The 22,634-nt window shown below is 39.5% G+C and overlaps 1 protein-coding gene across 2 annotated transcripts in view; it reads right to left on the reverse strand.

Annotated features, from left to right (window-relative positions):
- hmga2 (high mobility group AT-hook 2) overlaps nucleotides 1-22,634 on the reverse strand; it is a 137,554-nt gene that overhangs the window by 57,789 nt on the left and 57,131 nt on the right. The window contains exon 4 of one of the 2 annotated variants that reach the window (XM_048608052.1): nucleotides 373-467. The exons of the other annotated variant lie outside the window; for it this stretch is intronic. Within the exon in view, the coding sequence (XP_048464009.1) occupies nucleotides 450-467 (18 nt within the window). The 3' untranslated portion in view covers nucleotides 373-449. Of the gene's footprint in view, nucleotides 1-372; nucleotides 468-22,634 lie in introns of those variants that run through there. 2 annotated transcript variants of the gene reach the window in all.

Consider the following 22,634-nt stretch of genomic DNA (forward strand, 5'->3'; position numbering starts at 1 on the left):
TTTTGGAGAATGAAAAGAGAATAAGTGCAGCTGTGTCCTGCACACGTTCATCATCATTGGCAATTGTACCATTTCTTTAAAGTTGTACAAATGTCAAATCTGACAATGTGCCAAAATCTGTCTTTACCTTTAATATGAATATTTTCAAAAATGTAAGATTGTACTTTTAAAAACTTAGATTTTGACCTATTAGTCACATTTTCCGTGAACCACGCAATGAGAAAAGATGAAAAACAATCTACATATTTGTATGAGAATATCCACCCAATTTGTATGCAGCTTCAACAGTCAGATGCCAATCATACAATGCTATCATTTTTAGTGCTGGAATAGTTGAAAAACTAATAATAACTTCATTTCAGACTTTGCAGACAAATTTGCTCGGGTGACTCATTTCCTCATCGTGGAATGCTGACTGGGAGGAGGTCTGCATTCTCTGGATGCCCAGTCTAGTTTCCAGCTTGTATCTAGAAATCACATATGACTTAAATCAGTTATTGTACAGGAAGGCAGTGACCCTAGTAATTCTAGCACATCCAGTAAGACATCATCGCCTTTAGCATGAGCAACAATATCTTGGTGCTTTTAATGGGAACACAGTTAATGGCTTTAGTCAGATATTTTGAGTCATCTTCTTTCAACACTGGTACTGCTCATCATGTTTTCAACAATTTCACATAATCTATTTTCTACCGATGATTTCTACTCTAGTAGCATAGATCACAGATATAAGGTAATTGGCAAATGAAGTGACAGTGATGTGAGGAAAAGCTTTTTTACACAGCAAGTGGTTAGGGGTCTGGAATTGTTCCTACAGCAAGCTGGTGCAAACGTAACAGGCTGAATGCTCTCCTTCAGTGCTGTATCAACTCTGACTCTCGGATCACTTGTGAACAGGATTGTACTTTTTCCAGGAACTGTTTTACTCACCATTTGTAAGAGGATGGAGGCATCCAATACACACAAACTAATTCCCAATCGGCATGCCTTACACTGAGATACAGTAAATCATAATCCAAGCAATTTCTACAATTATAAGGCATCAGAATGGGGGCAAAAACGGGGATGGGGGTTTCCCAGGCCATCGGAGACAAGGTCAGAAGCAGAATAGGTCAAGAAAATCAGCAGGCATGTGTGCCAGAATGGTTTGCTCAAGCATTATCATCTCCAGAGGTTTTACCTGGGTGAGCGATATGTTTGTTGGTAGGGGTATGATTGTCAGTAGTGGGAAGCCAAATAAAGTGATTATAGAGACAGCGATGGACACTGTTCAAGGAATATGGAATGCTGCCACCAGGGCCCAGCTGCTACTTCAGCAGCTCACAGCAGGTGAGGACCGAACAGGGAGGTTGAAGCAAGGTAAGGTTCATTCGCTGTGGTCACTTTAGAATAGAATAGAATATCTTTCATTGTCACTTTAAAGAACAAAACTCAGGAAATCCTTAGCAAACACTTGCAATTCAGTTCTGCAGCAGAGTCTTTGGCCTTGAAGCATTAACTTTAACTCCACAGATGCAGCCAGACCTGCTGAGTTTCTCAAGCAGTTTCCATTTTCAGATTTCCCACGTGTAATATTTTGCTTTTACTTGCAATTGCTTGCTCGGCAGCTGCAAAAATCCAACTCCACCAGATGGTGGAGAGAGTTAAGACATTGGCTACTGCTCCCTACAGCACTATGGATCCCCCCCCAGCCCCATTTTGAGCAACATCATTGGTTCCATTCAACTCAGCAGCATGGTGTATCAACTAAGCTCATGGTGTATCTACTGACCACCCAGCACCGACTGGCCAGGTTTGTGACCCAGAAATCATCCTTGATGCTTGAAGGACAAAATTCAGCACACAGCAACAGAAGATCATTGTTACACAACATTCCAGTGTCATACTTAGTAAGGGGTGCTCACATTTCCAATTCTTTGAAAATAGTTTTTGCTCAAGCAATGACATTGATTCAGATGCACTCTGGAGTTTAGGCTATGAAAATAACTGGAATATATGAAATGATCCACTTTCTTCCATCTGTAAAACAGAATAAACAGAATCCTGGGGTTGGCTGTAAACCACTTGGTTGGACAACATTATGCAAGGTTGAAAGTTAAAATACATGTAGGGTTTCAAAAGAATCTGGGGATAAGTTTAGTAGACTTTAATCTATCATGGGCTATTGCTACATAGCAACTTAAAGAATTTTAGTACCATTAAAAAGGTAGCATAGCCCATGAAAGTAAGAGAATTTTAAAAGCTAGAGTGAAACTTAGCTGAATGTCACGGATTGAGACAAACTAAATTAAAAAAATATAAACGGCTAAACACTGATCAGAATGGATATGCAGATGTAACAACTTGCAGATATTTTTCATCAGTCTGTTCAGACATGACACATCCCTGGGGAAAGTGGGATTTGAACCCGAACCTTTTCAACAAGCGGTAGAGATACTACCACTCACCACAGCAGCCATTGTATTGAATTATATCAACATCATAAGTAGCTTTACATAAAAATGAAAGTTCTGATCCATTTATTCTGGAGAGTTCTAAAACTGGTGACTTCAACAGTCAGAGATCTGCACCAAGACTTATCTAAAAAGCTGCTCTCTAAACTGGGTGATAATTACAGGTTTATGGGGCGACTAATCTATGGGGTGAAAATTGACAACTGACACCAGCACATGTAGTTTACAAAAAACACTCATATTCTCTAATGGAGAATCTAGACAGCTGCTCTGAAGCACAGAGCTTTCAGGCTGAATTATTTGATCGGAACAGTTTAAACTCAATGCCTTAGCACAGAACCTGATTTATATCCTCCCCTATTTCCCAAGGAATACAAATTTATATGGTAGTATTTTTCAAAAAAAGGTGCGATTTGAGTTTGAACAGATTTTTCTCCAGAATGTTAAGAATTAGGCCTGACTTTATAAATTATTGCCTGACTGATGTGGAAATTCAATTATAATTAATCAGCTACTTATCGGGATTCATTTGAGGCTCATCACATGTTTACTTAATCTAAATGGACAGTTTCAGTCAATATAATTTGAGTGTTTTTCAAATGTAAGTTGGCCGTCTTGTCGCACAGTGGTAGCGTCCCTGTCCTAGACCAGGGATGCCAGGGTTCAAGTCCCACCTGCTCCAGAGGTGTGTAATAACATCTCTGAATAGGCTGGTTAGGAAAAATAGGTTGAATTTTTTAAAAAAATTAAAAATTCAAGCACAAATTGTACGTTCTGTTACATGATATCAGGATTGCTTCTTTTGCCAACTCTAGTCTAGAGAAAAATTCTCTGCTTTGACAAAGCATAATACAAAATATAACCTACAAGCATTTCTACGGGGAACTGTTGTTTGTTTTGGAAGAGGGGACAGACGTGCATGTGTAACTTCTCTTTTTAAATAAATATTATCTGAAGGGACCTTATGCCACTTTTTCCTATATGTTTGAGGGCTATGACGTACAAGTGCATGTTCTCACGCATCAATAGAGCATTAGGAGCTAGTGTACGAATACAGGAGAAGGCTAAACCTAATGTAGGCAGCCACAATGTGGCTGTATTACTCAGGAATTGGAAAATAAATAGTGAGATGGTGCTAGATTTCAACCCATATGTTTTAGGAAGAGAAATTCAAATACATCAGCTAAGACTTCTTTCAATAAAGAAGTAGTGGATTCTTCTTCAAGTTCTCTGCACAACGGCAGGTCTGGCTCTAAAATGTCATTGCCTCCAACATGGGTAGGGCTATATAACGCCTTGAACTCACCTGAGCCTGAACAGGGATTGCACTGCACCCATGTGAACCAAATCATAGAATCCCTACAGTGCAGGCAGAGACTATTTGACCCATTGAGTCTGAACCGACCCAGCGAACAGCATTCTCCACTCTCCCCCAGACTCACCCCTCTACCCTATTCCTGCTATTCCACCTAGCGTTCACATCCCTGGACACTATGGGGCAATTTACCAAGACCAATCCACCTAAACTGAACATCTTTAGACTGTGGGCAGAAACTGGAGCACCCGGAGGAAACCCACACAGGCACAGCCAAAATGTGCAAATTCCACGCAGACTGTCGCTCAAGGGTGGAATTGAAAGCAGGTCCCTGGCACTATGAAGCAGCAGTGCCAACCACTTGGGCACTGTGACGCCCACACACTGATCCACTCCCCACATCTGAGGCACTAACCCCTCCCTATCCAGAAACGTTGTACGTTGTAGCCTGGAACTCTGGACAACCAGTAGTCGAAGCTCTTGCCATTAGATAGCTGACCAGGAATCTCTCCTGCTTTTACTTCCGACCAGTGGTGTGTACTGGAAGGATTTACGAGTTAGCACTCAAGCTGTTTGGCCACATTATGAACATACCTTCCTTGGCCATCATGGAACGTAAACTGAACATAGAGCTTCTGATTCAAAACCTCTACCCACTGCACCGCAAGACCTCCTCTCAAAAGTTGTGGCTAACAGATTGCATTTCTATAGTGCCTTTAACATTGAAAAGCATTCCACAGCAATTCACAGATGCAAAGCACAGATCTTTGAAATGGTCTCACTGTGTTGGAGGAAGAAATAATGTACATTGAAGCTAAATTATTTGCTATTTTCAATAAAAACTAAAAGGTAGCAGAGTTAAAACATAGAATCAACTGTCTGCAAGTTGTTACATATTTAAAAATAATACAGTCAACGTTACTGGGTGAAAACCAAGAAATTTAAAGACTCCAAGTTGAATTTTTCAGCCACTTAGTCATGTCTGCACTATACAAGAATCTCAATGTCAGTTTAGCTCAGCTGAGTCAGAAGATTGTGGCTTCTTGCTTTCATCAAGGACTTCAGCATACAATTGAGACTGACAGACAAATGCAGCATTGACAGAGTGTTGCATTATTGGAGGTACTATCCTTCAGATGAGGCATTCAACTAAGTGAGTCGCTGTCAGCCTGTTCCAGTGGTTGAATTGGGCGTTAAAGATTCCAGGAAGCTATTTAAAGAGGAGTAGGAGTTTCCTAATTTGTCCTAGTCAACATTCTGCTCTTTCCTAAGAACACTAAACGCAGATTTACTCATCATTTGCCTCATTATTTAATTAGTAATGCTCCACATACAAAAGTCACTTCATTTATTGACCCTACAATATTGATTAGGTTTCATAGCTACTTATTGTTATAAAATGCTTTAGGACATTGAGACACAAGTAACAAATAAATGGAAACTCTGTCAAATACTTGCCTCCAAACTTGAGGATTTAATACAACTGGAGTACTTTTATTCAAAATATTCCAGGATTTCATAAAACTAATTTACAAATATATTTGTTTCAATGTATTCATAGAACAAAATACAGAAAAGGATTGAGTGTGGGAATATTTCGACCACCAGTAAATACTTGCGAGATATAACAAGTAGGTCTGATTATGCTACTGAATTTCAAGGCTTATTTTAATTTGTTTAGACTTCATAGTGACATCAGCTAAAGTTGACGTGCTTCAATGTACTGAATTACAGTAATACTGCCAATCTGCCAGCTGGCCAGGGGAATACCTAAATGCGCCAAAATATGGCATCCAGCCCTGACCACCACAGAGTTAAACTATGTATTTTGCTTTCCACGTCCAAGCCTACAGACAAGAGCCCAGTTTAACCAGAGTGCCAGAAAAAACCTCCTAAAGTGAAAGAATAAACTTCGAAACAGCTTTCAGTTTCACAGCAAATTCTAAACTTTCCAAGATTCAGGTTAGCCAGAAATGAAAGTTGACTGCTCTAAGTGTGCAATTTAAAAAAACACAGCAGTGAATCTTTCAAACAAATTATTTGCACAGTCTCAGGGGGTGAACGTCACATGTGAGGAGTTTTTCAGAAAAAAGTACTCATTCGATGAAGTATCCAAAACTTCATCCTTTCCACATAAAGTTATAGTTCTCTTTATTCCTACAAATATGGCTGAAAGTTTTGTCTGGCAGTTCTGTGGACAGAGTAAACACAACTGCAGATAATTGGTTGGAAGCTCTGTTTACTTGTAAAACTGATGTTGTCTTCTTTAGCTACATTAGTCTCCTAGTGTAATACTGCAGTCCAGACTAAATTACTATCAAAGACTCAATTTGCCAATATTGGGTAGGTGTAGATTACAACATTAACTGACAGAAGGTTAATAATCAACCTGCAGTTCTGACAAATTAAAAATTTTAACATTGTTCTTTCATATACGTCATCAGTGATGATTTTTGGCAGTACAGACTTAGGGGGCTGAAGGGCCTCTTCGGTACTCCCTGACTATGAATCTATGATCCTGGTCTTGACTAGTGCACGTTTTGTAAGTGAGGAGGAGTTTTGTTTGGGACACCCAGAAATCCAAATCACCGAATTTGTAGAGAGTCGGGGATGGTTTGATTGTAGTAGGGATGAGAGCTGGAAGGGAGCACTCCCTTTCATCTTGGCCCATAGTGCAGTGTGGCAAGGCTCTAAATGTTTCTGCAATACTGTACAGCCCTTGTCTTTCTTTAGTTGTCCAGTTAAACCTGGCAGAATTGATCTGAGGCACACAGCTTCATCAGAATATTTAAATAGACAACTGACCTCCTGGGAGTGGATTAGTTGGCTTTCATCCTTCACATAAAGCCAGAGCAGGGGTTTGGTCAGAGTGGGGCTGGAGCTGTTAAACATTTTAAATTTCCACACAACGCCAACCATACCCCATTTTTGGGGGTTGAATTTTCCCACCCATGTTGTTCTGCCTGGATTCCATTAAAAGTAGTAGTAAATTCCACACCCATCATCTACTTGCAACCAACTCCAAAAGGTTAGCTCTCAATTCTATTGGTATCAAAACCCAGGGACTTAGAAATGTGTTATTACTCTTGCAAATGATGCACTCTACAAATTAACTACATTTCAGAATAATGTTGTGGTTAAAATAGAATTTGCTACGAGATACTTATGCTTTCCCCAGTTCATTTAACTGTTGACTGACACCGCAAACTTCGTAGTTTTATCAGCATTTGCTCATAGGAGTCTGATGAGAACCAAGAAATGAAATGGAATATAGATCTGCATTGGTGAACAGGTTAACAAATTCAGCTTTGGGTAACCTGTAACTTCCAAAAACTTTGTAGCATTAAAATCCATCTTATTGGCTGAAGTGGTCCAAGTATATGGAGCCAAGATTAGCAAGAAATCTTTTACAGCCTGATCCATACCAATCCGAAATACAGGTGGTGTATGAACATGCTTCCATTGATACATCCGTGATCCAGGATCATTTCTGGAAGTTTAACACAGTAGTTCCTATTTGACAATGCTCATTGGATATATCCCATGTTGACAGCAAGTAAAGGAACAGCAGGGACCTTCATGGAACCATTAGATTTCAATGCGTTCCTAAAAAAAAAACCTTTTATTCATTTCCAATTAATCAAGACAACGGGAAGCATGGAAAGTCTTGTTGCTGGTTCGATAATTATATGTTCTTGCACTCATCACTTCACCCCAGCAGGGAGTTGGTTAGTAGAGCAACATCGACAAAAATGGCAGAAAGGGAATCAGCACCAAATATAAGGTTGGAAAGGAAACCTTTAAGGTTACAAGCAGAACAAAGGTCAGCCCCTAAACCAGATCCATCCATTACCAGAATAAAAGCAAAATACTGCAGATGCCGGAATTCCAAAATAAAAACACAAATAAAAAATAAAAATAAAATCCAAAATGGAGAAACTCAGCAGGTTTTGCAGCATCTGTGGAGAGAAAAAAACAGAGCTTAACATTTCAAGTCCAGTAAAACTACTCAGATCTACTAATTGCTCTATTCCACCTCCCAACACAATAAATGGCCTGGATTTAGCCACAGCACTGGCATCTTGACAATGTGAAGAATTCCCCACGTATTGTCTTGTACATAAAAAGCCAAACTGGACAATTACCAGCCCATTAGTCTATTTACCAGCCCATTAGTCTATCTTTTTTTCATCAGTAAAGTGATGGATAAGGTCATCAACAGTTTGGGTTCTGACAGGGCTACTCAGCCTATGACCTCATTACAGCTTGGTTCAAACACGGACAAAACAGCTAAACTTCAGAGGTGAGATAAGTGTGGCTGTCATCAATACCAATGTCAAAGTGTGGCAGCAAGGAACCCTAACAAAACTGGAGCCAATGGGATTAAGAGGAGAGAGTCATACTTGCACAAAGATAGTGGTTGTGGCTGACGATTAGTCAATCTGACCACAGGACATCTGTGCAGGAGTTCCTCAGAGTCATGTTTCTCGGCCTAACCATCTTCAGCTGCTTTATAGAGTCATAGTCATAGAGTCACACAGCATGGAAATAGACCCTTCTATCCAACCAGTCCATGCTGAATATAATCCCAAACTAAACTAGTCCCAACTGCCTTCTCCTGGCCCATATCCCTCCAAACCTTTCCTATTCATTTATCTATCCAAATCATAAGTCAAGAAGTGCTCACTGATGACTGCACCGTATCGAGCATCTTTTGCAATAGTGAAGTGATCTATGTCTAAATGTAGCAAGACCTGGACAGACAATATTCAGAATTGGGCTAATAAGCTGCAAGTAGAAAGCTGTCCTTAATTGCAAATCAGGGTCCTATGCTGGTTGAAGGATGCTGATGCTACCAACTCCACCTACCCCTTGCGGCTACTCATAAAATGGAAATACAATCTTCCATGATTTTTTTGGGAACTGAAGCAAAAGGATTACTCCTTTAGGTGCTTCAGCAATTCTGCAATCACTATCATCCCTTATAATATCTCGATTTCACAGCTAAATCCACCCCTCTTCCCCACAACTCTCCCCAAAGCCCTCGCCACAACATGAAAAATGGACTAGCCTGTGACTGGAACCACCTGGCATTCTTCAGTCTGGGACCTGAAGCTCACACTTCTGTTCAAAAGAGTGTCTTTGTTGAAGGTGGCTAGTATTTTTTAGCAGGCATCTACCTACATGCTAACCAATGCTCCACCCATTGTGATTTCCAGTCAAACCCAGCACCGCTGAACCTTGGTTAATTAATTAATGATAGGTGCAGTAAGTCATTTAGCCCCTTGGGCCTGTATTCAATAAGATCATGGTTGATCTGATTATGGTCTTAACTTGACTTTGTCTGCCTCCCCATTAGTCTCGATTCCCCTGTAGGTCAAAAAGCATTTTTTGATGGGTGCAGTGACTTGTGCCCATTTCTTACTTCACAATGGCCTATTAAACCTTTAATGCAAAAGGCGTTGCCATACAAGAGTGAGAAAAGACTTACTGAAATGATATAGAAGCTCAGTAAGACCATATTATTGTGTTTGAAGCCTCGGAGATATGCACAGATTATGTAATCCAGTTTATATGTTTGAAAGAGCTTTACTCTCAGTGCTTAAAAAGTGTCTGTTCCCAGGTTTTCAGGAGCTAACTTCAGTTCACTTTCTCTCTCTCTCTATAAGTGACCACATCCAGACTTAACTAATCACATGGAATAAGCAATTAACAGACAAACATAATCAAACACAGAAGTGAACACCACTAGTACTATGAGATAGCAAGAACTGCAGATGCTGGAGTCAGAGACGGTCCCCGATCTGAAACGTCAACTTTCTTGCTCCTCTGATGCTGCCTGGCCTGCTGTGTTCCTCCAGCACCACACTGTGTTGTCTCACCACCAGTACTATGATTAGTTCTGACTGCCTTACGCAAGGAAAGATATATTAGCCTTGTATTGAAAGCAACAAAGGTTCACTAGACTGATTCTTGGGATGAGGGGATTGTCCTGAAGAGACATTGAATAGTCTGTTTTATATTCCCTTGAATTTAGAAGGAGAAGAGGTGGTTTTGTGAAACAAAATTCTTAAGGTCATAAGGGCTTGATAGGGAGGATGTCTCTACTGTTTGGAGAGTCTGGAACTACAATGGTCACAGTTTAACAATAAAGGGGGTGGCCATTTCAGACAGATGAGAAAGATTTGTTCTGTGGAATTTTCCACCTGAGAGAGCGCTGTAGATGCTCATCTATTGAATATATTCCAGGAGTTCTAAAATTTTTGTAGACCAAAAACACTGAGGAATGTAGGTATGGTGTGGGATGGTGGAATTGAGGTGGAAGGTCAGCCACAATCTTACTGAATAGCAGAGCAGGCTTGATGAGCTGAATGGTCCATTCTTGCTCTGATCTCTGCACCCCGCACTGCAGTTTGAATTCATTGTTCTACCTCCTCTGAAAGAGTTAACCCTTTATTTGGATACCTTCAAGAATCTCTCGTCTCATCTTTCCTCTTCAGTAAACTGGACTGTGAATAATGGAAAACAATTCGACTGCAGGAAGTATCACAGGCACTCAAATCCTAACTCTCACACAACTACACAATTCCAAATGGGAAGGCAATCGTGTGCAGACTGACTTATCCCTACATAAGCCAGGTTGCTGATGGGATTGACATGTTCGTGCCCTGGATGAGGTAAATTCACAGGACTGATTTCTTGTGGGATTACTGGGATCTTATAGTTTACATAGATCAAAGACTCATTGAAAAAAAAAGTGCCAAATCAATGAGGAAGCTCTAATAATATATTCAAACTCAACCATGTTGGTAGTTGCTCCATAGTTCTAATTAGTAACCATAAGTAAGTTTTTCTTTTAGAAATAGCAATACTTTACTGAACATCTTAAGTTTCAAGTGCGCAGGAATCACAATGCAATTTATGCAGCAGCATTTCTCTGAAGTAAATTTTTTTTTAAAAAGGGTACTGTGATGTTCCAGGTCACTTTAGTTCAGTGATACCAGTGACTATGAATTGAACAGCTCCTGATTTTCAAGCAGCTCTCTTTGCAAAAGTATTGTGCAGAACATCAAGTCCCAAAGAGACATTCTTAGGTTTGGAGCAGAAAAAATGTTATAAATTGTCAATGCTTTTTAAACATGACACTAGCTCATAAACGAAGGAGATGACAAAGCTGGGTGGAAGGATGAGCTTTGAGGACAATGCAGAAATGCTTCAGAGTAATGTGGACAAGCTGAGAGAGTGGGCAGATGCAGTATGATGGGGGAAAAATGTGAACTATCCACTTTAGTAGCAAAAACCAGAGGTGGATTATTCGATATACTAGAAATTGAGCGAGCGGAGTGTGCAATAAGACCTGGCTGTCTTTGCACACCAGTCACTAAAAGTAAGCATGCAGGTGCAGCAAGTGGTCACGAAGGCAAATGGGATTTTGGCTTTCATTGTGAGACGATTTGACTACAGGGACAAGAATGTCTTGCTATAATTAGACAGGGTATTGAATGAACCTGGAACAGTGCACAGTTTAGCTCTTCTCATCTGTGGAAGGATGTTTTTGCTTGAGGGATGCAATGAAGATTTACCAGACTGATTCCTGGGATGACAGGACTGACATACGAGGAGGGGTTGAATCAGTTAGGATTATATTCACTGGGCATTCAGAAGAATGAGGGGGAGCTCATAGAAATCTAAAGAATTCTAACAGGACTAGACAGAGTAGATGCATAAAAGATGGTCCCAGTGAAAGTGATGCTCAGAATCGGGGTCACAATCCAAGGATATAGAGTAAACAATTCAGGAATGGGATAAACAGAAATTTCTTCACCCAGAGAGTGGTGAGTCTGTAGAATTCACTATCTCAGAAAGTAGTTGATGCCAAATCATTATATACAGTCATGATGTCATCAGGCTGTACAGCACAGAAACAGGCCCTTTAGCCCAACTTGTCCTTGCTGCCCTATTTTCACAATTAAGCTAGTCATGCTATTTGATTGCAAGAAAAACCTTGTTGTAGCACCTGGAGGCAATGGGATCACAGGATATGGCAGAAAAGCAAAAGCAGGCTACTAAGTTGGATGAAGCTCATTACTCATAATGAATGGCAGAGCAAACTTGATGGGCTGAATGGCTTACTCTTGCTCCTATTCTCTATATTTCTATCTTTACAAAACTTCAAAGTTGCCAGAGTGTTAAATACTTTGAATAGAGATTTACATGGACAGTTTTCAGGTGCACAATTGCTCGCCTTGCAAACAGCCCACATCTGAACTGTCAGAGGACATTGAGGACTGCTAGCGCCCCCTCATATCTTCAGGGAATGAAGGTAAAAACAGGGAAATGGCATTAACTGGGCAGATATTTTCAGAAAGCTGGAACAGGCACGATGGTATGAATGGCTTCCTACTGTGCTGTGAGAGTCATTGGCTGATTATATAATCTCTCACATTAGCACACTGCCAACTGAATATGCCTCATGTGCCCCTATCAAAGTTTATTTTATTCCCACAATTTAGAACATAATGATTCAAAATTACATTGACTAACATGAAGCAATATTACAGGGAATGATTCTAAAAATGAGGCATTGCATTATAGAGGTATTTCATTTTTAATCTACATAATTGCCCTATAATGCATTAACTTGTACTCAATTGCTTTCTTTATGTTTAAATGAAATTACCCACAAACATTTGAAGGAATTTTGAGTTAAAGTTCACAGTGTATTCGATATGTTGACAAGTTCCTGAATAAAACCCATGACATTCCTGCATTTTTTCTCTGCATACCTCATTAATATGCTACTGCTCTTGACTAAAGAACTGTAGTCTGCCAAGTTGCTTGTGATTTTAGTGCTGGAGGAAGTGGAACTAACTAGTTACCTTTGCCTAACTTTGTCCATTTGTAGCACACACAACTCAGTAATACAGTCCATCAAGTAATTATGTCCAGGACCATCATACTGCTGAACAACTAGGAATTCTGTACGTGCAGATCACTTTTCCCCTTGGAAGTTTGTGCTCCAAGGGGGCAGATAGGTAACCCGCTCTATAGCTTCTGCCAAAGCTCCTTTATGAAATACAGTAATTGCAGGATAGCTTTGGATCACACTCCCACATTATGTAGTACGGGGTTTCCACGTGGTAGCTACCTATTGAAGTAGCCGAGATTGGGAACCAAAACTGTGTCCCACCATATGTTTGAAATCAGCATCTCGGCAACTTAAAGGCTTGTTTGTGTATGATTTAACAGATGTCACATGTGCCCTTCGGTGCCCAAAAGGCTATACGAGATCAGCATGCTATCCACCCCAGAAGAGGAAGAGTGGAGAGCATTAAGGTCAATTGTAGCAACAAACCGCTGGCCCACCTGAGATCAGTTAACTCACCACAGCCAGAGAACGCAACTTGCTGGACATATGGCTCAGTTATTCCCTGTCTTAGTGGGATGAATTGTCTGGGAGAAGCCAAAGAAAGTCTTTTTATAAGACTCACTTAAAATTAAAACAAACCTGGAATGTGAGAATATATCAAGCTTATCAGTTCTTATATATTCCACACAGCAAAAATCTAAGCTTAACTAAAACTTCCGTGTGATATGATTCTGTATTATTATAGTGAAAAACAAATTAATATTTCGTGACACGAGTTTAATTTGATATTAATCATTGCTACCATCGCACCAGGTATACAGATAGGATCCAATGCATGTCAAATGAATATAGACACAAGATAGGTCAATCAGGATATCATAGTATTAATTGTTTCAATTTTTAAAAATTCTTTAATGGGCATGTGGACGTTGTTGGCAAAGCCAATATTTGTTGCCCACCTCTAGTAACTGTTGAAACATTACCAGTGAGCTGTATTCTTTAATGAAACCATCTGATGCAGGGACATCCTCAGTCCTATATGCAGGCTAGTCCTAGGATTTTAACCCAGCAACAATGAAGGAATGTGTGAGACTTGGAGACAAACGCGTAAGTGGTGGTATTCCTACGAATCTGCTGCCCTTATCCTCCTTGGGCAATAAAGATCGCAGGTTTGGAAGGGCTGTCAAAGTAGTCTTGGAGCATTTTTGCAATGCATCTTGTTTATGTTATACATATGTGCACATGGTAAAGCAAATTGGCCTTTTAGGGGGCACAAAAGATCCAACAGTACTATTCAGAAGAGATGAGTTTTCTAATTGATCCTAGCCAGCACCACTAAAATGAATTTTTTCATTACTGTTATGGGATCATGCTGTGAACGAATTAGCTGCTGCCTTTGTTTACATTACAACAGTGACAATTTCAAATGTATGAAATTTCAGGTGTTCAAAGATGTGACAGGCAATCTACAAACACAAATTCATTCTTTTTTGCTCGCACTATTTTAGGACAGCTATAGCATTACAGGGTGCTCAGCAATTCCACAGTAGTGTACATTTTGAATAAGATACTTGTAAGTTACACGATCATTAATAGTCAAGCACTTTCTGTACCTCTCTAATCAAATTTTGCTGCATATTGATACAATTAAAAATAATTTCACTCAGCAATTCAGCAGAAATTAAGGTAAACTACCAAATTATTTTCAAAAGGGTTATTTTGATTTGAAAATTACATTTAAGATTCTAAAGTTCGGGATGAGAAAGTTAATTCAAATATTTTTACAAAGGTTTTAAAATTTTCATGGTTCTCTACTGAAGTATTTACAAAGTGCATTGCTCCACTGTCATCTATTGGTATCATGCCCAGTTAGCTGCAAAAATTGAGCATTAATAAGACATTTGAGTTTGTGATAAAGAAAAAGAGTGTTTTCACTACAGCCTAGTTTAATCCTAATCTGATTACATACCCAAGTTATCAAGAATAGGAAACCTGGCTGATTATTTCTTCTCCCTAATGTGAAGTGAATTAAGTTCAAATATAGCCCCTGCTAGCATCCTTGTTGAGATTTGGCATAGACCCGGGATTAATCTGGATTCTCGTGCTTTTTGTGCCTTGGTTCCAAAACAGGCAGAACATTTCTCAATGAGCAACTGGGGCAAGTGGCTTTGGCTCTGTATCTATTTCGCAGTAACCTCATTAGTTTTCAGTGTCATATCAAGCTCATGTATCATCCCAACTCTTGGCAGATTTAGATGCAGCACCTTCAGTAAACAGATTACAGGAAACCACACTGAATAAATAATGAGTAAATCATTTCATGAACAGCAGTAGGGAACAACGCACTTCTATTGTGTTACCAAACTCAACAGTGGCCTTTTAAAAACACAGGAAAGTGGATACTACAACTTTAAATTTTAAAAGTAACATCAAAAGGTAATATATCCATTTCAAGTATGCATTGCTAATGCAAGGCTTCCGTTCTACACTAAGTCACTGATTAAACTAATGACTCATGCCAGGTATAAAATCACAGCTGGATCTGCAGACGCTGGGCCTGAACGCCAAGTTCAATATTTTGCCTATGATGCATGGTTGAACTATAAAAAGGATCTGATATTTGACTCTAAACATCTTCCTTCAGTTAGTTCACAATTGGAGCTTTTCTTAGTCCTCCTGCTCCATTTCAAGAGTGCAGTATGAATCACAATCATGTGGCTCACCTTCCTTGCCAAATTATTTCCTCCTGCTGCTGTCAAGTTCCCCGAGTCCCCTGCCAACAGTTTCTGTCGTACAGCCAAGGATTAGGCATGTGAGCAACAGTGGAGAGTATGCTTTCTAAAAGGAGTCATAAAGGTAGTCAAACTTCTATATTAGCAAACAGGTAGGAAAGGGCCCAGAAACGTAAAAGAAAAAGTCAATGAAAAGGTGAAAATGTCCAGAGAGTATGACTGGACATTTGCACATATTTGGAGGATATAGTCTCAGCTTCAATGCAAACCTGCAAGTTGACAACAGTAGATAGGCCCTCCTCCTATGCAATTAGCATAATAAAGATCGGCAAGATCTTCGCTTCGGACTAATGTCTGAAGGCTGAGCAGCCCACAGCTCAGATGCAGGGCACAATTCTATTCTCTGCAGTGTTCCTGATTGGTTAAGCATGAACAGATAGGCAAACAACTGCCAGCTGGCACAGGGAAAGCATTATGAGAATGCTTCCAGTGCAAGAGGGGAAAGACTGCACAGCACACTGTTCTCTCATACAAACACCACACACAAAAACAGTTGCTACTGACGCACGTAACTGCATACAATTCCATGCGTATTACACTTTTAAGAGTAGATAGTTTTAATTATACACAAAGCGAGGTAATACAGAACAGTCCAAGCTCTGGCACAGACAACTGTGTGTTTAGGAAGCAATAAAGAGGCCAACCAGCCCAATCAGCTGTAGACTAGTTCACATACTTGTCCACTTTGCTTTCCTCTCTCCAGAAGTGTCTAGGAAACAATTTGTAAAACAAAAACCCTACAGGAAATAGTGGGCTGTTCAAAAAGATTAAAATGGGAAAGACACAAGAAAAAGTACAAAGAACCTTTTGTTTGCTGCTGTTATTCCTTTCTGAATGTTTTCAAAAGGTAATAAACATTGCAGTTCAATCATTAAAAATGCATTTGTTACACTCTATTAAATAATTTGCCCTCTCCTAGGTTTCAGCATTGTATTGTGTGAAAAATCTGAACTTTAACACTATTTAGGTCCCAGTGTATAAGCTGACCCTGCATTCAAGGTAGGCACATTTCTCTTCACCAAGAATCAAGTTTAGACCTATACTGGCTAACACATGCTACACTTGCGGAGGAATTGGCCTCAAATTTTCAACTCAGAAATTCATGTTTTACTTGGCCTACTAGTAGGCACGTGGATCCAGCAGGAGATACAAGTCATTTTGCCCAGTCAATGTGGGGCAGTTAATGACATGCCCGCATGCACACAGTGGATGGTGAATGGGAATTGATAAACAGGAAAGGATCCTCTGGCAAAAAGAACAAAGTACGAAGTTGGTTGTAAGCTAAAAGTTGTAACATTTGCTAATTCTTCAAATAACTGTGCTGCAGCAAAGGAATTTGATGTCAGTGAAAAACTGGTGTAAGAATGGAAGATTAAGGAATTCGCTCTGAAGAATATGTTGCATTTGGTCTTTAGCATGTGATCAGTAAATAGCCTCATCTTGAGGCTATTTCAGAAAGGGTCCTCAAAAACCATCAGGATGGCTTGTTATGAATAAAAAGGCTTATGTTTTGAGACTGCTTCTTTAATTTTGGATAAATGGGAGAAATGATGTGCGTCGTGATTTTTTCAAAATTCTGCCCAATACCATACATGGGTAGCTTGGTTGCAATGGGTCATTGTTCATCATGCAGAATGTGATTGTGCTCAGATTTAAAAGAAAGAGCTAATAAGAATTTAGAGGAGGCTGGAAGATTCACCCAGCATAGGCTGGAAGGAAGGAATCTCCAGTGTACCCTCACAGTGAAAATCAGTTCAGAGATTGGATTTCTGGGAATGGGAAAAGAAAGCACACCCTCAGTAGCTGAGCATAAAATGGAGACTGATTCCTGGAAAATACGTAAGGTATAACTGTAGAGGTAGACTTTTTTGATCATGTTAAAAGCTAAATGGGGAAGTTCCTGTCAGTAGTTTGGGGCTTATGTTGCCTTTTCTGAATAGTTTTTAAGACTAGTCCTTCCCAAACTTCTTCTGGCTGTGACCTCTCTTTGAAGCTTGAAAATTCTCAATAACAACAATATAGTGACCATCAAGGTAGTGGGGAGGAAGAGAAGACTTATAAAAGCAAGACATTGCTGCCTTGGAGTTCACGATCGCAAAGTTTCAGCTTGCAACCCCACTTTGGGAAGTCCTAGTTTAGCCAACATTGCTTGCGGTTTGTTACAGTAAGGCCTTAAAACTTGAAAGTTTGTTTTGTAATCCTTTCAACCAGTCATGCAAGTTCAAATGCCTTTTAAAAAAGTTCATGTGGAGATCGTAATATGTTCATTGTCACTAAAAATGCAATGTGTATGTAATACAAGTGTGAGTGAACAAAATCAAACCCCCGAGTTCAGCAAGGATTTCAGAGCATCAGATAGTTTGTGTAGCAGATTATCAAGATTGCTCAGAGATTATGATGTTGGCGTGAAAATCACCAATTTTCAGCAAATGATCACAGACAGCAGCAAAAACACGAGTATTCTTCATGCCACATCAATGACGCGGAAGAAATGCTATGAATTTCAACACGCAAAACAGCAGAACGTTGTAGTGGAAAATTTGTACAACAGTGAGAACCGTTGGACATGAGGAGACAGGATTAACAGGTCTGCACGGCCAATGGAGTAAAATTAAAGCCTATGATAGTTCAAAATGTCAAAGCATGTCAAAATTCCATCAGGAATTTGTGTGTACATCCATGGCAATTATTGGATGGATGAAGGTGCTGTGAAGTTGTGGAAGATAAGGTGAAGAATAAGAATCCTAGTGGCCCATATAAAGGATGTAGCTTGTTAATGCGTGATATCTTCAGATCCCATCTAACTGATGACGGTCAAAATGACACTCAAATTGCAGTAATACCAGGAGGTTGACGATCCAGAGAACAACCTTTGGATATGGGCCTCAATAAGCCACTCAAAGATCAGGATCATGCCAAATAAGGGCACAGTTGACTGGAAAGAAAAAAAACTAGGAATATGGCTGCTTCCCTACTTGATGTTTCATGTGGTTTCATTCTAAAATTGTGGATGTTACTAATATTGAAAATTACCATCAAATTGTTCAAAAAATGTATAAAATTCAATTCAATGAATGAAAAGCACAATGCTTTGTTATAAAGGGATGATTCTGAAACCAGAGTGGAATACTTATGATGATGCTGTAATCAAAGTAACTCAGGATGAATGAGAAACTCCGCATCGGATGTTGAAGGCAATTAATTCGATGGTGTATAAAACATTCTGATTATAGTTAAAGGTAAACCTGTAGATTTCATATATTCAATAAAATGTAAAACATTAATTTAAAATGAATTACCAGTGATAGGTTTATTTTTTCACATTTCAAAATGGCAACCACCTACACTAATGGTTGACATTTTATACTTGGCAATATGAGTTGATCCCAGTTTTTGGGAGGAATTTTCAAGTTGACAAAGGTCAATTTATGTACCTCAATCTACTGTAATTATCTAGTCCATGGTGGATGAAATATTTATACAAGCAATCTGCTGAACAGTGGTTTCGTAGTTTGAGCCATAACTCTCCCAATTCAAATGTTTAAAGGCTCAAAGAGGCTCCTTCTAAATCATATTCAATGAAGCACTTGGTTTCAGGTTATCAATTATACATCCATAATTTGACCATCTAATACTAAAATACTTTGGCTTCTTTTGAGTTATGTGAAATTTCATTCTTAATTGAATGGGAGAATTTTATTAAAATTCTGCACCTTATTTGAATGCGTTGATTTAATCTGATTCATTTTATCATTTTTCTCATTACAACACTCATTTACAGTCATACGTTTTAAGTCCAGCTTCTTTATACTCATGATTCACATACAATGTAGGTATTGCAAAATAGTACAAATATAACTGTAGAATTGAGTAAACAGTCACTGTGGGGTGAATTTTTACCATTTCTTGTTAAGTGAGAGTAGCATCGAGTTTGGTAGAGTGATTCTCACCACGAGGCAGAGTGTTTTTTTCCCATATTACTTGGGGTTTCAGCCCTCTTATTAAGTATCACGCCAGATTTCTACCATATCTTACCACACACTATTCCTGGAACAAGTTGTCACTCAATAGACATCCCAGAATTGACCAGAATCCCTGGTGTCAGCAAAATATTTAAAAGACCACATCTGGACAATAGCCAGTCTGAAGCTGCCCTGCATGGCTCCTGATATTTGCCCCACACACAGCAGACAGGGGGAAATAAGCACCCCACTTTGTGGGCAGGGTCCTGGAGATGCAGCTGGATGGAGTGGGCACAAGTAAGACTGTCTCTTCTTCTAGCATCAGCAGCAGAGGCAATAACATCAGGTCTTTGCAGCCTAGTACGAGGTTGCCCCCAGGTTAGAGCGGTCTCAGCAGTCGGGAGGAATGCCCAGCACGGTAAGAAGATCAATGTTCTTCTCCTCTCTTCCAGCATAAGTATCACCATCTGTATTCTCTCTGATACCTCATACTTTCACTCTCTGCTACTGCATCGCACTAAAAGTTCATATTAAATCTTTCTCACTAATGCATGCCACATCTTTCCCACTCTCCTTCACCCATCCCAAACCGTGATAGCACCAAGTCTGCATGTGGCCTACTCACTTGCTTGGGAAACCTCCCTGCCAACACCAACAGTAATGGCAGTGTCACCTATGTGCATCTTCTGTAATACCTGGCTTCCATGTTGAGGTTTCCCACTGGAAAGTTTGGATGACATCTTTGATAAGGTTGCAACCATAGTGTGATGGACTGTTACGATAGAATTTAACAAGCAATAATGAGCATCAGTTGGGAACGTGCTGCTCCCTAGCAAAATTCATCTTGTCATGCTACGTGCAAAAAGAGTTGATGTAGTGAAATGAACTCAACATCGAAATACATTTTGCCCAATGCTACCACTCATTTTTCCGTACTGTCTTCACTCAGAGCCTGATAAGATTCTACCCTGTCTCTTTTGCCGCTATTCCTGTTCTGTCTGGCTACGGTCATGCACAAAGACTACTACCCAACATCATGTCCGTGTATAAAAGATACTTCTCCAAATATTGCTACATTGAAAAACAATTTGTACTTTTTTTTGAAGCAGTACTAAATGCACTGTTGCCAATGTTTCTCATAGGGAATAAACAGAGAAACAGTTAATATTTTGAGTTGGTATGGCTCTTCTTCAGAGCTCTTCTGTTCTGAAGAGGAGTCATATCGGACTCAGAATGTTAACTCTGTTTCTCTCTCCACAGATGCTGCCAGATTGGAGTTTCTCCAGCATTGTGTTTGTTTCAGATTTCCAGCAGCTGTTGTATTTTGCCTGTGTTATTATAAAGTGTTTTTATATGCATTTTTTACAACGGCGCATTAGGAATCTCCGAGTAGCTTTCTAACAAAGTGATATTACTGACCAGAAGTTTGAAAAAGTTATTTCAATATCTCTCAGACACCATGTTAATATCCTTCTGCATTAACCCTCCTCCTTATTTGCATTTTACCCACTTTGTTCCAGCCTCTGGGCTCTCATACGGCTGCTCAAGCTCTCTTGCCATCTTGCTGACCACGGTGTTATCGATGGAACTCTGCGCTTTGATGCACTCCCGTCTCTTTTAATCCAGCAATACGTTTTGGGCCAGTTAATTTGTGCCAGATTCCTCATCCTGTTTGACAGTGCATTGTTCCCAGTCAAGCACCTTCATCTTTAATTCAATATCTTTTTCTGTTCTTATATGGAATACAAATGTGTTGTGGTCACTCTTTCCCAAATGTTCTCTTGACTCTCATCAGTTATTTGCATCTTGTCAGAATCAAAATCAAGCACTTTTACTGGTTAGAATGACAAAGCATTAATTTAGAAAGCAGAATGAATTTTTAAAAGCATTTGTCATAATGATCACATGTATTACCCTTTGATCTGGTCTACTTTAGGATAGTTAAAAGTGTTTTAAATCATGTTTGTTATTCCTAAATTCTGCCCATATGGATTCTATCTCAACACAACCCCTCAGGACATTCTTATGTTCAAACAGTGATAGATTCCTTGACTAACGATACCAACTTCTCCCCTCTCACAAATCTCCAAGATTTTTTTCTATTTCCTCTAAGAATGTGTGGCCACTAATATTAAGCTGCATATGCTGTGCAAATAAGCTGCTGTGCTGCATCTCTCCATAGTTATTAATACACCTAGCCTCCCAATCGTGTTTTGGCTGCTTTGTGCATTCAAATTACACAATCCTGACTGCAACCTTCTGAAATGTTGACTCATTGTTTTTCCTCTTTTCTCATTTAATTTTATCCTTTACTTCCAGTACAAGTACTTACTTTGTTCCAAGCAGAGAATCAGATTTTGTTTTAAAAGATGTGAAAATATTGGTATTGCACGAGTCTTGAGTCTACCCCGAAAATTTAAGTCTTCAGGGTACATCAAGCAACTGGGAAAATAAATCAAATATTGGCCTTTATTGTAAAGGGAGTGCAATAAAGAGGTCTTACTATAATTGTACAGGGTATGGTAAGACTGCACCTGGAATACTGCGTGCAATTTTTTCTCCATATTTAAAGAAGAATATACTTGCATTGGAGGCAGTATAACAATTAGACTAGATATGTCCCTGAGGGTCGTCCTGTGGTGAGAGCAAGAGGATAACTAGAGAGAGGGCTGGGCCTCTTAAAGATCAAGGAGGTCGTCTTTGTGTTGAACCCCAGGAGATGGGAGAGATACTGAATGAATATTTCACGTCAGTTTTTACTGTGGAGAAAGAAATGGAGTCTAGAGAATGTAGAGAAATAGGCTTTGAAGTTTTAAAAACAGTTCACATTACAGAAGAGGAAGTTTGGGAGGTCTAAGAGAATTTAAAGGTGATAAATCTCTGGAACCTGATCTTATATATCCCAGAATGCTGTGGGAAGTAAGGAAGGAAATTACGAGACCCCTTGCAGAAATATTTGCATCATCTATAACAACGGGTGAAGTGCCTGATGCCTGGAGGGTGGCTCAAGTTGTACCTTTATTTAAGAAATGTTGAAAGGCGAAACCGGGGAACTAAAGACCCAACAGTCTGACTTCAGTTGTGGGTAAATTGTTGGAGGTGATTGTAAAAGACAGAATTTATGGACATTTAGAGAGGCAAAAATTGATTAGGGATAGTCAGCGAGGAAAATCGTGTCTCACAAACTTGATTGAGTTTTTTTGAGGACGTTACCAAGAGGTTAATGATGGCAGAACAGTAGAC

Source organism: Rhincodon typus, chromosome 18 (genome assembly GCF_021869965.1).
Source record: "Rhincodon typus isolate 14 chromosome 18, sRhiTyp1.1, whole genome shotgun sequence".
NCBI lineage: Eukaryota > Metazoa > Chordata > Chondrichthyes > Orectolobiformes > Rhincodontidae > Rhincodon > Rhincodon typus.